This window comes from Prionailurus viverrinus, chromosome A1 (genome assembly GCF_022837055.1).
Source record: "Prionailurus viverrinus isolate Anna chromosome A1, UM_Priviv_1.0, whole genome shotgun sequence".
NCBI classification, from domain to species: domain Eukaryota; kingdom Metazoa; phylum Chordata; class Mammalia; order Carnivora; family Felidae; genus Prionailurus; species Prionailurus viverrinus.
The window spans coordinates 48,525,519-48,539,423 of NC_062561.1; the positions used below are offsets into that span (position 1 = coordinate 48,525,519).

The following is a 13,905-nucleotide window of genomic DNA, read 5'->3' on the forward strand; positions in this document are numbered from 1 at the left end:
GCTAAGGACACCAGTTCTGGAACCAGACTGACTGGGAAAATTGCCTAAACTCAGCGCCACTCTTTTTTATCTATAAAAATTAGGATAATAACAGGACCTAACTCAGAATTTTTGTAATGAATTAAAAGGAACAGATATGATGCTTAGAATGCTGCCTGGCATCTATGAAGTACTCAATTATTATTTGAATTACCACCTACCATCTATCACCATTCTATATAATTATCAGTAGCATTCACTACCATTCTCGTCATAGAGTGGATTTACCTAGTAGATCTTCAACTGAAGGACATTACGCTGGAGGATAAATAGATTTTTCAAGTGCTTAATTTAGCAATTATTCAAAAGACATTCTCATTACTGGTCTTATTTTCAAAAACCTCATAATCCAGTTTTCTTAAAAACGTACAGAAATAAACTTGCTGGCACGTGCCAGGTGGATCCTTCTATACTTAAATGATACACAAAACCTGAAAAAAAGAATTCAATTATAGAGTCCATTCTAGGCTCGGAAAGATGCATTTTTTTTTTCCATATCACTTCATATTCCTGGACCACTTTTTAATTTTATATTCAGTAAAATATTGTTAGGAATCCTTCTTTGGGTGCCGGTTGTTATGAGATAAAAACCCTGTTCATTTTTTAGTATCAAGTATATCTCGTTCTGTGTTTCAAATCACTGTACACAAGTGGTAAAACTTTTCATAACAAAGGTTTAATTAGAATGGTTAATAACCATGATTTCCAAAGTGTCTGAGTCACCCTTAGTAATAATTAGGGAGTTTTGTTCCATACAAAATGCTTTATTTAACCTTCATGCCTTCATTCAGATAATTATACAAATGCATACAGTTAAAGGTTTAAACTCTATTTCGGTTCACAGCTCAATTCATAGGAAAGTTGAATACAGAAAAGCAATGCACCAACAGAATATGTCTGAGACACCATTAAAAACGATAACACTTGTTCATTTAAATCTCTGAGAATAGACTGGAATAATCATCCTCTGAGAGAGGCTCATTAGGAGGGTCTCCCTTTACATTATCATAGGGCAAAAAAAAAAAATCACCATTTTACAGTAAAAGGAAAAAAGCTCTGAGTATATTTACAATACATACACTATACATAAATACAAGAACAACACTTACATAATATTAATAAACTTATAACAGGGGTTGCCTAAACACTACAGAGTATATAAATGCAGAGGAAACTATTGGGAAATTAGATCTTTAGATAAGCTGGAGAAATAAATTCATTTGCAATTAAAACTCTGAACAGAAAACCAAATGAAGATTTAAGAAATTAACACATTTGCTTGCCAGCATCATTGGGGGGGTTTTATCCTTTAATGCGTAGGACCTCCTCTGGGCATTGTAACTCTCTGGGGTCAGGGACCCGAGAGTCTTTTGTAAAATTACATCTGTAAAGTGAGTCAGACGCAGCACATCTATTCAATTTGCTGTTCAGAGGCTTCAAGCCTAGAGTAACTGTTTTGTAAACCAAAGGATGTTTTTGTATTTTTACACAGATGGATCTTGTGATCCAGTCATCATGTATAATGAGCTAAGTGTCAAGGAAAAGGAAAAAGATGCCTGCTTGATTTGGCCAAAGATGATATTTTTCTTTATTCCCATATATTTTTCAAATACGAGAGATTTATTTAAAAGAATATGACGTTTGAACTGACCCCCACACACCAAGAGCAATGTCTAGACTACTACTAATTATAACTAAGTCATTTTAAGTGGCAGGTGGGTATCTTAAAGGTGGTCTGTTCTCATCGTTTCACAACACGGAAAGTTCTGAGTACATTCTTCAATGGACAAACATGAATTTGCTGGTTTCTCTTTTTTAAAATGAGCATGTTATGATACACATAATTGCATTATGATGCAGGATGACATAATACATAAGACGATGTTTTCAAGCTGGTTTTGTAAGTAGTTATCTCACATCCACAGAGAGTTGGTTTGCCATGGGATGCAACGTGTCCCACATAGACATGGACAAAACAATACAACTACCGTTCTGCGAGGGGTCGGGGGCGGGGGGATGGTGATTTTTTTAAAATGAATTTTTAAACACAACAAATTGTGGACACACAAGTTGATAGGAAAGAGCCTTGAATATAGGCACCAGTGCCCCAGTTCAACAATACCCATCCAACATGATGAAGCCTGAGGAACAAAATATATATTGCAGTCTGGATGTAATTAAAAAACTCTGCCATAGGAAAACTAGAAACACAAGTAGGGAGAAAGCATTTTCTATAAGGTTTTACACTGTATCTTTGGAGCACGAAATTAGCAAGGGGAAGATGTCGGTGTGTCCCTAAAATGTCTTACTTTTTGATTACCTGAGCACTTTTACTAGAATGTGACCCAAATTCTACCCTCCTATGCACCCTCATTTTTCACCAAAAATGAATCTCTGTGAACGTCTTGGTAGGCCTGCTTTGGTAAAAGCAAGATATAATTCACAGAGTCTGGTTCTTGCTTTGCACAAAGGGCAGACTCTATTGTCCCAAACATCTAAAATTTCTAGAGATGAAACCCAGAAAGAAAGAAAAAAAAAGTACCGATGTGACTATTACCACTATTCATCTCTTTTCAACTCACTTAAAGTTGTGGTTTTGTTGTTGAGAAATTGTTGCTTGTGAAACCCAATTAACGGAGAAGAGAGCCCCTTCCCGCAGTGGCTTGTGCACACAGAACACTTGCTTTCAGCACGGAAGGGAATTTGTTTATACAGGTTTTATCTCTTCCCTCAGCCAAGTAACAGGGAGAAAGATCATAATTCAGGGGATTCATTTTCAGAAAAAAGAAACACCATGAGAAATGACATTCTCTTAATGTTTTCTAAGCCCATTAGTGCTTCCATGGATCAATACTGTCAAAGACCTTGTTCTACACAGAAAAGGGGTGGCGGTTGATTTCTCTGATGTTGGACAGCTTCTCACATAAAATTCAATTAAACTAACAATACCATAAACAAATTATTCATAAGATTATTTAAAACATTCCAAGGTGGTACTTTCAGGTGAGAAATCTGAAAAGGAACTATTCGTTCTCTCTCCTTGCTTGTCATCTGAATGTTTGTGATTGCCGCCCCGTTAACAACTACCAAGAGTGGGCTGATATTCACGAGTTCTATGGATGTGTACATTTCAAAAGCAATTTAAGCAGATTCTAGAAGGTCTACAGGTGGAAAGGCTTTTACTAAACCTACAAATAAATACATAGACTTGAGAAAGCCCACTCTGGCTAAAATGCTACCAAGTAGGGGAGAGTTTTCAGGATTTGGGATCTCTAGGCCAAACATTTCAGAGGAAAGTGACAAATTCAGGGAGACAGCTGATCATTGCTGTTTGTTTATAATGATCCCTAATGCAGGACTTCCCAGGAGAAGCCTGATTTCAGATATTAGGTACCACTGTCATACCATGTGCTATATCTTACTTGGAAAATAGGACTACCCAGCCATAAAACTACTTCAGAGTTAGAAATATGAAAACTTGGCTGCAGGGAAGCCACCTGCAGTGTGGTGCAGTCGGAAGAACACGGCCTTCAGACTAGAGACAGGTAGCTTCACATTCTCACTCTGCTGTTCACTATTTCTGTGTTTGCAAATGACTCAGCCACTCTCTGTGCCCCATTTGCCCAACTATAAAATGTAGACCTGTTTACGGAATAGAGGCAACGTGTCCAAAAACTGCCTAGTAGAATGCTTGGTGGATAGTAAGGGTTTAGTAAAGGACAGCTGTTGTTTCCACGGTTTGCTGAATTTTTGACCTTTCAACTTCATTCAGTACTTTGAGACAACTTGTAGCAAACAGCCCAGTTAGAAGATTTGACTTCAGCGAGATTTCAGAACCCAGCAGCTTTCCTTGGACACTTGATTGGTTCTTTTACACCCTATCCTGGCACATTTCCTTCTCCTTTTTGTTCTTTCTGTAACTTAGAGAAGGAAATAGTGAATGGTTTTCTAGGCCTGTGGTCTGGTTCTGGAGAAATATGTAGACCACTGTCCATCGTGGTAGCCTTCACTGTCTAAAGCCTGAGTGTTTAATCACAGTTATATTTTTTAAAATTGCTCCTACCAAATGTTTGGCTCTGAAAGAGTATAATTTTGCTGATAGCCCTCAATAGCTTGTTTGGGTGGATTTGTGCTCTGAGATGGTAAGGCTGGAGAATTTCCAGGGCTCTTGTCTATTCGTATAATCTCATTGTATATTTCTATTCATGACTCCACTTCTAGCAGTAAAATAATTACAGGAAAAAGTAGGCAAGTTCTGAATGTAAATTGGTAATTTCCAGGACTAACTGCAAACCTTGGTCAAAGCTAGGCTTACTGTCAGCAGTCTTCAGTAGACTTTTTTAGAGAGAAATGATTGTGTCGATATTCATTCCAAAATGGTTCCTGTAGGATAACAGAAAATACTAGGGAAAAAGAAAATGAAGAAATGTAAAGATGAATTTGTGCATTTGATATTAGTCGACAAAATAAAGTAAAACAAACAAGTATCTCCAGTGTTTTGCTCTACATAATTTGACTTTTGTTAACTGAGCAAAACCTTTTGAGCTACACACAGTGCTTTGCAAGTTTGGGGCAAATCAGTGAAGTTTTTACCTTAAGATTATAATTGCCATATTCCAGAGTGTATGTTGAAGATAACCTTAATGTTCAGATTTGCATTCTTACATTCTGTAAGATTAAATTAATAAATACTAGCGTAAAACAAGATTGGGTATATTTAAAAATCACAAAAGAATTTTCGTGGGTGTTAGAACCTGTTCAATTTACGATGTGCATATATTTATTCTGTGTGTGTGTGTGTGTGTGCATGTGTTTCCCAAATGTGGAGGAAAGACCCGGTCTAATGAAGAATTATTGCTGTGTAAAAGCATAGGAATATCTCATTGGTCATAATGTCTATTGACAGGCACTTTCAGCTTTTAATTCATTTCTGAAAATGGGCATTAGCTTATTCCTGTTGCCAGTACAGATTCGTTGAACATGTGGCCATATCCATAGCACTTCATCTTGTCAACATGTAGCTACTCTTAAAAGTATTCATTCCCTCTGGAATTAAACAAGAATCAACCAACACCTTATAGTTGTTTTGCTTTTTTGCTTTTTGTTTGGTATCAAAAACTAGTTCACTGAGGAGGAAGATAATTGAGAAAAGAGAATAATTGCTAGATGCTTCTCTTTAGCACAAGTAAAATCCTATGCGGCTATTTTCTCCTCTTCAGGCAAAGACATTTTGAATTTGGAATCAGTTGTCTGCAACTTAAAATGACTTCACTGTGTTTTAAACCGTCCTGGCTAAATTGAGACAAGTGACCACTCCATTTGGTCAGAGCACAAAGAATGTGCTCTGACACAGTGGAACACAGTTCCCATGGCAATATTGCTAATTGTACGATATACAAGGCATATCTGAACAAGTTTCTTTTTTTTTATTGTGATGAAAACTAGAAGCTCTTTTTTCCCAACATACTTCATCAAACTATTTACAACCTCTGTAAAATTTGTGAGTTTGAAAATACTTTTCCACTATCACATACGTTTACGAATACAGCAAAATATTTTCACTCTATTTTTTTTTAAAGATGCAGTATCCTATGTCATTTTCTTACGAAAATCTGAATTTCTATTGCAACTGCACAGTATTCAGCATATTTAAAGTACCAATGGACATGGGTCGCTAAACAGACATTACTCTATAATGAAACTGTGAAAATATAGCATTTTTAATTTTTATGTACACTTCTTAACTATAAAATGCAGGCAAAGTCATACATAGCATTATAAGCTGATTCCCTAATAAGGTAAATAACTTACATTTCTAGACAGCATGGATTATTACAAATTCATTCTTTTAAAAAAGTTCTTTGTTGATATTTACGAGCCCACTGGCTGCTGCATATACAGGTGTGTATGTGGTGGGGGTGCCTGTACAGGTAAGTGGAAGAAGGCAGTGTGGGGGTAAGTAGAAATGTAGTATGGAAGACGTGACTTACCAAACCCCTTTTCAGAACAAAAGCATATTGAATGGAAAGATTTTTGAATGAGATGCACTACCTCAGAAAAACTGAAGGAAGAGATTTGGTCAACGAAGTTACAGAATACATAGAACCTCCTAGATTTACAGGCGTGAGTACAGAGCAAAATCTGAGACGGGACTATGCGGTATGAGGATTAAGGCTTCCTGGGCCCAAAAGGACGCATGAGAGTTCTCTCTCATTCAGTCCCTTACATGAAGACTATAGCTCAGTGTATTATGGGTGCTGGTGTTCTTAACACTGCTTAAATTCTGTCAGTCCTCGCTATAAATGTTAAGACACCTTTCTAACAACATCATGGCTACATTTCTTAGCAGTCATAACCACATAACAAAGGCGTAGGAATACATTTGAAGGCCTCACCTCACCAGATTTATTCATTTGCAGCTTTGGTAAGTATAAATAAATAACGTACAGAATAAGGAATACTGCATCTTTATCCATATACATGTTATTCTAATGAACTGATTTCAAAGTGCAGAATTAGATTTACGTTTAAAACAGAAATGGCAAAGTTTGAAGTTTTAAAAAAAGCTGTATAAAAATGAACACCATCTTTGTATAAGCTGTTCCAAATTTCAACCAGAGTGAGAATGGCCTTTCTCATCCCCTAGTACTGGCATTTGTAAACACTGTAGCATTTTGTAAGGTTTTCTCCCCACCTCACAATTTCTCCTCCTATTTTCCACTTAAAGTGAATAAAAAGTGCTCTTTTTAAAAATGCAGTTTGTGTTATTGTCAACTGCTTTTGCAAATCAATGTCCTATAGTGTTTTGTCGAAGTGATGCCAGGCAGTAGTACATTCTTTATGGGAAAGCCATTAGGGATTTTCGTCTACATGTCTTAATACAACTTAAGACAAGTTATCAAGCAGGCTTCTCAGAGTCCACACATAATTGACAGGATGGGGCTGGAGGTGGATAGGGAAGCGTGAATCTTTTTCCTAACAACTTATGATCAGAATATGGGGAGGGCATCTATTAAAACCTCCGAGTAACTTGTAACTCTTTCAAATAATGTTAAGTCTCTTGAGCTCCCATCTCTACACCACAAAGAGATGACAGTCAAGTCTACTACAGCTCCTCAAGCCACTCCAGCTGTCTGTGTAGTTCTCAAACACGCACATGTGTCCAACTGCAAACTGAACAGCTCCAAATTTAAAACCAAAGAATGCTTCTAGTTAGGCAACTGACAAATCCTTTGGATTCTGCCCCTTGTCTGTTGCTCATCGTCTACTACTGTGCTTTTTAAAAGAGGCTAGAATGGATATAGATGAAATGGAGGAGGCTTTTCCATGCCTGAAGATATTCCTACTTAAAAATCCAATTCCTTCTCTCCCAAATCACTTTCCTTTCCATGGGGAAACACTGGTAGGAAACTCACCAGGAAGAATTTGCTATGTCCCGGGATGAGCCCCAAGTAAGTTTCCGTCCTGAGGGGGAGATCAGCAACTCACTCACTGCTTGTGCTCGGATCTCTCTTTAGAAGTATCGATTATGTCGAAAGGGGGAAATGTCATAATGCTGACAGGTTTTATCAGTTAACTTACCATCTCCATCTCAGTCTGGTTTCTACTTTCAGAGGGTGGAGAAAAAGCTCACTTCCCTGAACCTTTCCGATGTGATCAGAGAGGAGCAGCTCATTTAGTTCTGTGCTAAATTTAAGTCAAGCTGTCACTCAGGAAGCTCCCACTGCCTGTCAGTTCTACAAATTCTAAAAACCATTTCTACTTGTAACACTCTCAAGACATCTCTCCGCAGAGAAAAGATTGCCCCTCTTATGAGAGTAGGCAGAGTGAAATCAAGTCTACACTGCGCCTGGACGATTCACCTACTGACAGCCAACCAGGTTCTAGGACCGGCAGTGAGGACATCACAGGCCATGCTGGCCACTCTCTGTGTTCTTTGCCACTGACCAGTAACCAACGCCGCTGTGTAGCAAGAAACCTTTTTCTATCCAAAATGGTCACAAGCAATGAGAAGTAGGAATTGTATACAGTACGGATAAAAACAAAAACAAAAACAAAAACAAAAAAAAAAACAAACAACTTTCCAGTTGGTAAAAAAGAAAAAAAAAAAAAGAACGAAAGAGGAGAAAAAAAACAAAAAAACCCAAAAAACAACAACCAAAAAACCCAGTGCTTGGTGGGCAGTAAGATTGTGTAGCAAAAGGAGCTGTTTATCAACAGAATCGCAGCCCTTGTTCGAAGGAAAGTGCCTGATGAATTTTTCAGACCTGGCAGAAAATGCAGAGCACGTATTTTTGAAGACAGAATTTGACCTGAAAATCATTATGCTGTTGCTTGAACATTTAAAACAAATTCCTTTTAATACCATCCAACACGAATTGCCCTTGTTTCAATGTTTATAGTTCTTGCTTCATCATTAAAGTTTCTCTGAGTAAGAAGAGGATCCCCAAAAGGATAGTTCTACAACCGGAAATTATTTCAGAATGTTCAAACATTTAAACATGAGCTAGGAATATTGTGAGGTTAATTTGTGCAATTCCCCAAATCAAGTGTTGGTGATTAAAATATATTGCAAAGGCCTATGCTGGCAACCTTTTATATCTAAGCTATAAAAAATCTTAACAACAACAACAACAACAACAATAACAAAAAAACTTCACCAAGCCCCTTAGCCACATAAAGCTGAAAAAAAAAAAAAAAAAAAAAAACCAACCCAGCTTTTAGTGGAGAAACAAAACACGGTAATTTTTCTGAAAGAATGCTTGTTGGTGATGTATTGCTTTGTTTCCTGTGTACTTTGCTAGCTGCAAGAAAGGCTCGTGAGTTTAGGGGGCTGACGGGATGATCATCTCCTTCCTCTCACCCTCAGCACAGGATGAGTGGGTTCAACATCCCTGTAGATGCCAGCGCAGAACCCCTGGGTTCCGATACAGTTTAGAAAATGAAGTCTATATAGAAGAACCTATTGGAGAGTCACTTGGCCTTGGCTCTCCAAGTGAGGAAACTAGCACCATGTCAGGCTTTCCTCGGGGAGCGCTCCCTTTCCACTGACTCGGTTCCAAGGAGAACTGACCCATTAACCCAAGGGTTAACTCCCTGCTATGCCTCCTTGGCCTTTCTCGTCACCAAATAACTGTTTTCAAACAAGAAAAGGGGAGCATAATCTTTAGTTGTGGTACTCAACCAAGCAGGACAACAAACAGCAGAAAGATTACCTCAGGGCTCTAAATGTAACCAAGACATCTAAAATGCTAGGGTGTTTTTTACAATCCCTTTAGTAAGTATGAAAATTGGTAACGTGAGTCCTCAGTGAAGTTATTGTAGGAAAGTCCTTTTATTCATTATTGCTTTTCTCCTCAAGAGGCGCATTATTCCATCTCTGCTTTGTCTGATTTTTCATGTTCACTGACTTTGCCCGAGCAGCCCCACCTCTTACCTTGGTGCCAGTGTGTCTAAGAAAGTTTGTTGGTTTTTTTTTTCCCCCTGATTCCTTGTAATCAAATACTAGGGGCAGGAAGAGATGATGCCTAGGTGACAGAACACTGCAATTTGAAGTGGGGCAGTAGTTTTTTAGACAGGCTCTTCCTATTCAACTACAGAACACCTCTGTGCCAGTCCATGCCAGGGCAGACACCGAGACTAGGCTCCAACTGAAATGTCGCTGCCCCTCTGCTCGAACAGATGAACAAAACAGAATCAAAACAAAACAAAAACAATCAACGACAAACAAATGAGAGATTCAATGTTGGTTTTCTTCAGGGCATGGCAGAATGACAAGTTGCGGGTGATATCTAGTTGCCGTCATCACTATTGCAAAGGGCTGCCTGAGCGCCCCTTTATTTTCAGGTAATGGAACCTCTCCAACAGGCTGCTTCTTCTCTACTTTCATGCTGCTTGCTGGTAACAGATTGGATGTGTGTTCTATCTTACTGAGACAGTAACTAAAATTTCAGTAAAAAGAGGGTAAGGGGTGGGATGATGGGAGAAGAATCCAAATTTAAAAGGTCTTGCGCTAGCCATCAATTTGTGGTAGACGACCTTTACGGTATCGATAACAAAACGTCTGACAGCTCAGAAAACGTACAAGCTACAAACATCTTGAAATGGCAGAGTACACAGCACGGGAAACAATGCCTGTCTCTTCAGCATTTGTGTCACGGATCTCCCAGGCCAGCGAGAAGACGTTTCTGGTGTAGTCGTGATGGGGGTTACCTTCAGACCGAAAGGAGAAGTGTTACTTCTTTTTCCTGCTCTGGTTTCAGACATCGTGGGATGGTGATGCCCTTTTGTGTTAACACTGTGAAGGGGATTCAGCCCTGCTGAATTGGGTGCCGCTAAGAGATCCAGCTCTTACGCTCAGCTGGACGGGTAGCATTCCTCACACCAGCATGTGCCTCCGGCGGTGCAGTGCCAAATGATCTGACCGGGAAAAGCTGCGATCACAGTCCGCGCACTTGAATGGCTTCACTCCCGTGTGTTTGCGGTAATGCCTTGTCAGTTCGTCCGAGCGCGCGAACTTCCAGGTGCAGCCTTCCCAGGTGCACTTGTAGGGTTTCTCTCCTGGAAGAAAAAGGGACACACGCTTTGGTGCTCCATCACTTTTCCATAACAACCAAGCCAGCACTAGGGGTGGGGCAACTGCGGCTCTCAGGGGATTTTCCACCTGGTAACCTTTCTGTCTGGAAACCTTACCATCCTGCCAGCGGGTCTGGGGTCAGCCAGGTGGGGGTTTCAATCCCGTCTCTCCTGTTGGGACATCTGGCAGACTTAGTTAACGCTTGCACCCTCAATTACCGGGGAGTTACTTTCCGGTCAAAATACGGAAAGGCGTAAACTGATCACTACTGGATATCATCTCGACTGGGTGACTAAAGAGGCATTTTAGGTCTCTACTTAGGGTTGATTGGGCTCTAATGCTGGGACTCACAAAGAATTATAAAGGGTAATTAGTTAGGTTTTGTTTCAATACTCCTCCCAAAATGTATACCACTTGGATGGTTTAAAGCTGTTTCAGGACACAATGTCCATTTATCAGTCACTGAGAATAAGCAGAGTCTCATTAAAAGGTAAAGCACTCCACCACTCCCCAGAAATTAGGTATGAAGTACCTATCGTTCATAAACCATCTACTTTTTGCTTGTCTACTGGAAAGGAATCCTAGATAGCTAAGAGTGTAAAGTTTAAATACTCTTTTCAGTGATTTAATTACAGCGAGCCCTGAGGAATCATCAAGTTGGTTTTAGTGTTGAAACTCATGGTGAAAAGCAGTCTGAAGAAGTATGTAATTTGACCAGGTCCTTCAGTCAACTTGTAAGAACAGTAAAATATGCAAAGGCTTTGCTGGGAAAAGATACACTACCCATTGTCCAAACGAACTCCCAGGGGGAGAGAGACAATGGTTGACCCAGGTGTGTTTTTTCCTGGCTCTCACTCAGAATGGATGCCCTGTCCCCATGCAACCCCACAAAAAGTGATCTCTCCTTCTGTTCCTTCCATCCAATAGTCAACAGAATTCCTGGCCACACACACTGTTTGGTGAAAAGGACCTACGACAGGGAAGGGTTTTTGGCTGATTCCTATGCAAAGTGAGTATTACTAACCCCACCTTACAGATGAGAAAACTGAGGCTCAATGCAGTAAAGTAACTTGCCCAGTGTCGGAAAAAAAGAAGCATTTGGTTCCAAATCCAGCCCTTTTCACTATGTTACAGTGGAATGTAGAATTCTTTTCCCATGTAAACTTTGTCACATCCTCAAAGTTGGTTCTACTTTCTCAGGAACTCCCAAATTATTCATTTCTTACTTCTATTATATCATCTATCACAAGGTATCATAAAGATTTTATTTAGGTGCCTTTTCCTCAACCAGTTTCTGAATACGTGGAGGTCAAGGACCAGGCCGCTACCATTTCAGTATCCTTGGGGTAAAGGATAGAATAAATATCAGACAAGTTCTTGAATGAATCAACAAAACTGCCACACACACACACACACACACACACTCACACACACACAGAACTATAAGGCTCTGTACACGAGAGTACAAGGGACACCAACATGGGAGAACTAGCCTGAACTGGACCCAACATTTTTTACTCAACCCTGAAGTAAATGCTATCCCTATGGGCCCTTTCAGGATCAGGAGATCCTTTCAGAAGTGAGTGAACGGCACAGACCCATTAAATCTAGAAATGCTGATGCTCTAATTGTGGGCCACAGAAAGCTCCAGGTTGTTCTGAAAGAACTCCTTTCAAGTAGAAGCCTACTGAGTGGATTAACCCAAAACCTTACCCTCTGACACATTCTGGATGTCCTACAGAGAGAAAAATCTTCATTTGCAGGTGTCTATTGACCAAAGTTGAACAGAAATTAAAATAATAATAAAAATCAGCAAAACCCCTAAGTGGAAAAGATTGAGTGTCTCCTCCATAGTATATCACTGGCAACTGTTAACATGCTTTTATTTACATGCCATCCCTAGACGTTTGTGACGTTTATATCACGAGCATGGGTGATAAGGAGCTGGGCTTGATATAAATCATGTCTTCAAAAACACATCCATCTTTGGGGCACTGAGCTCAGCTAGCGGACTCAGTGACCAACAGGCATTTCTTAGCTTTCTCCTGTGTCACCAGGAACCAACCACAGAGAGTGTAAAGTTATGAAGGAAAGAAGACAGCGTTTTCTAAATTGAAGGATGGATGGAGAAGGGTCATGTGTGTCCGACTCCCCTTGCCGTTCCAGATGGAGTGAGGGGAAGAGGGCCCACAGCTGGGATGAGCCTGGAAAATAAGCAGAGGCAAGGAGGACACAGGGGCTTCTAATTTCATCTCAGGAGGGATGTTAGAGGTTTGGATGGCCTGCCTTGGGGACACTTTCTTGTCTCAGGTGCTCTCTGGACTTCTTGCACCTCCAAAGTAGGCACTTCATATTCTCTAATTTCTTCCTCACAGTTATAATAGTCTTACTTTTACTTTCATTTTGGCTGTTGAATTATGGCATTTATGTCCTTTACACTTGAAAATCTATAGCAGAGGGTAACAGTGGTAAACAGTGGTAAACAGTGGTTCCCCGGCTAAATCCGGTCTTTGGCCTGTATTTTGTGCAAACTTTGAGCTTACAATGGTTTTTACACTTGTACGTGGTTGAAAAAAATCAAGAGCACTATTTCATGGCACATGAAAATTACATGGAATTCAAATTTTAGTGTCCATAAATAAGTTTTTATTGGAACACAAATCATGTTCATTTGTCTACATATTGGTTATGGCTGTCTTCCAGTGATGGCAGAATTGAGCACTGCAAGAGAGAATAATGTAATAAAGCATCTAGGCCTGAAATGCTTAGAATATTTACTATCTGGCCCTCTACACAAAGTTTACTGATCCTTGATGTTAGGAAGGCACCTGAACTTTGCGTAGGCTTCCTGATTACATTAACTTACTGACTTGGGGTATATAATACACACTGTTAATTTGGGATGGGTGGGTGAGGGACTATTTTGGCTATAGAATAATCACTTACTCTCTGTTAAGGACCCCAACTAAAATTCTAACAGCACACTCAGTAATAAACACATGATATTTCACACCACATACTCTGAGAGTTCTGGACTGAGTGACTCTCTGAAAAGGCTCACCCAATCCAATCTGAGTTTTACAAATATCTTTAGGGTCTTTTCTGCTCATTAAAAAATGAGGAGGGTCTTCCTATGAGAGTCAGGATGGGGTAGGGTCAGGCATGTCTCTGTAAACTTTACAGAGATTCTACAGTGTAGAACAGTGATTCTACATGATGATGGAGGCTCCTCTCCAATCCCTTTCACTACAGTCGTCTTACAAGGCCATTGTGAACCATGATGAGTTTCT

The 13,905-nt window shown here is 39.7% G+C and overlaps 1 protein-coding gene across 8 annotated transcripts in view; it reads right to left on the reverse strand.

Moving 5' to 3' along the window:
- Window positions 1–790: 790 nt before the first annotated feature.
- The window catches only part of KLF12 (KLF transcription factor 12), a 442,889-nt gene continuing 429,774 nt past the window's right edge, over window positions 791–13,905 (reverse strand). For all 8 annotated transcript variants that reach the window (XM_047859514.1, XM_047859507.1, XM_047859563.1 and 5 more), the window contains one exon: window positions 791–10,599. In XM_047859514.1, coding sequence (XP_047715470.1) covers window positions 10,418–10,599 — 182 coding nt within the window. In that variant the 3' untranslated portion in view covers window positions 791–10,417. The remainder of the gene's footprint in view (window positions 10,600–13,905) is intronic.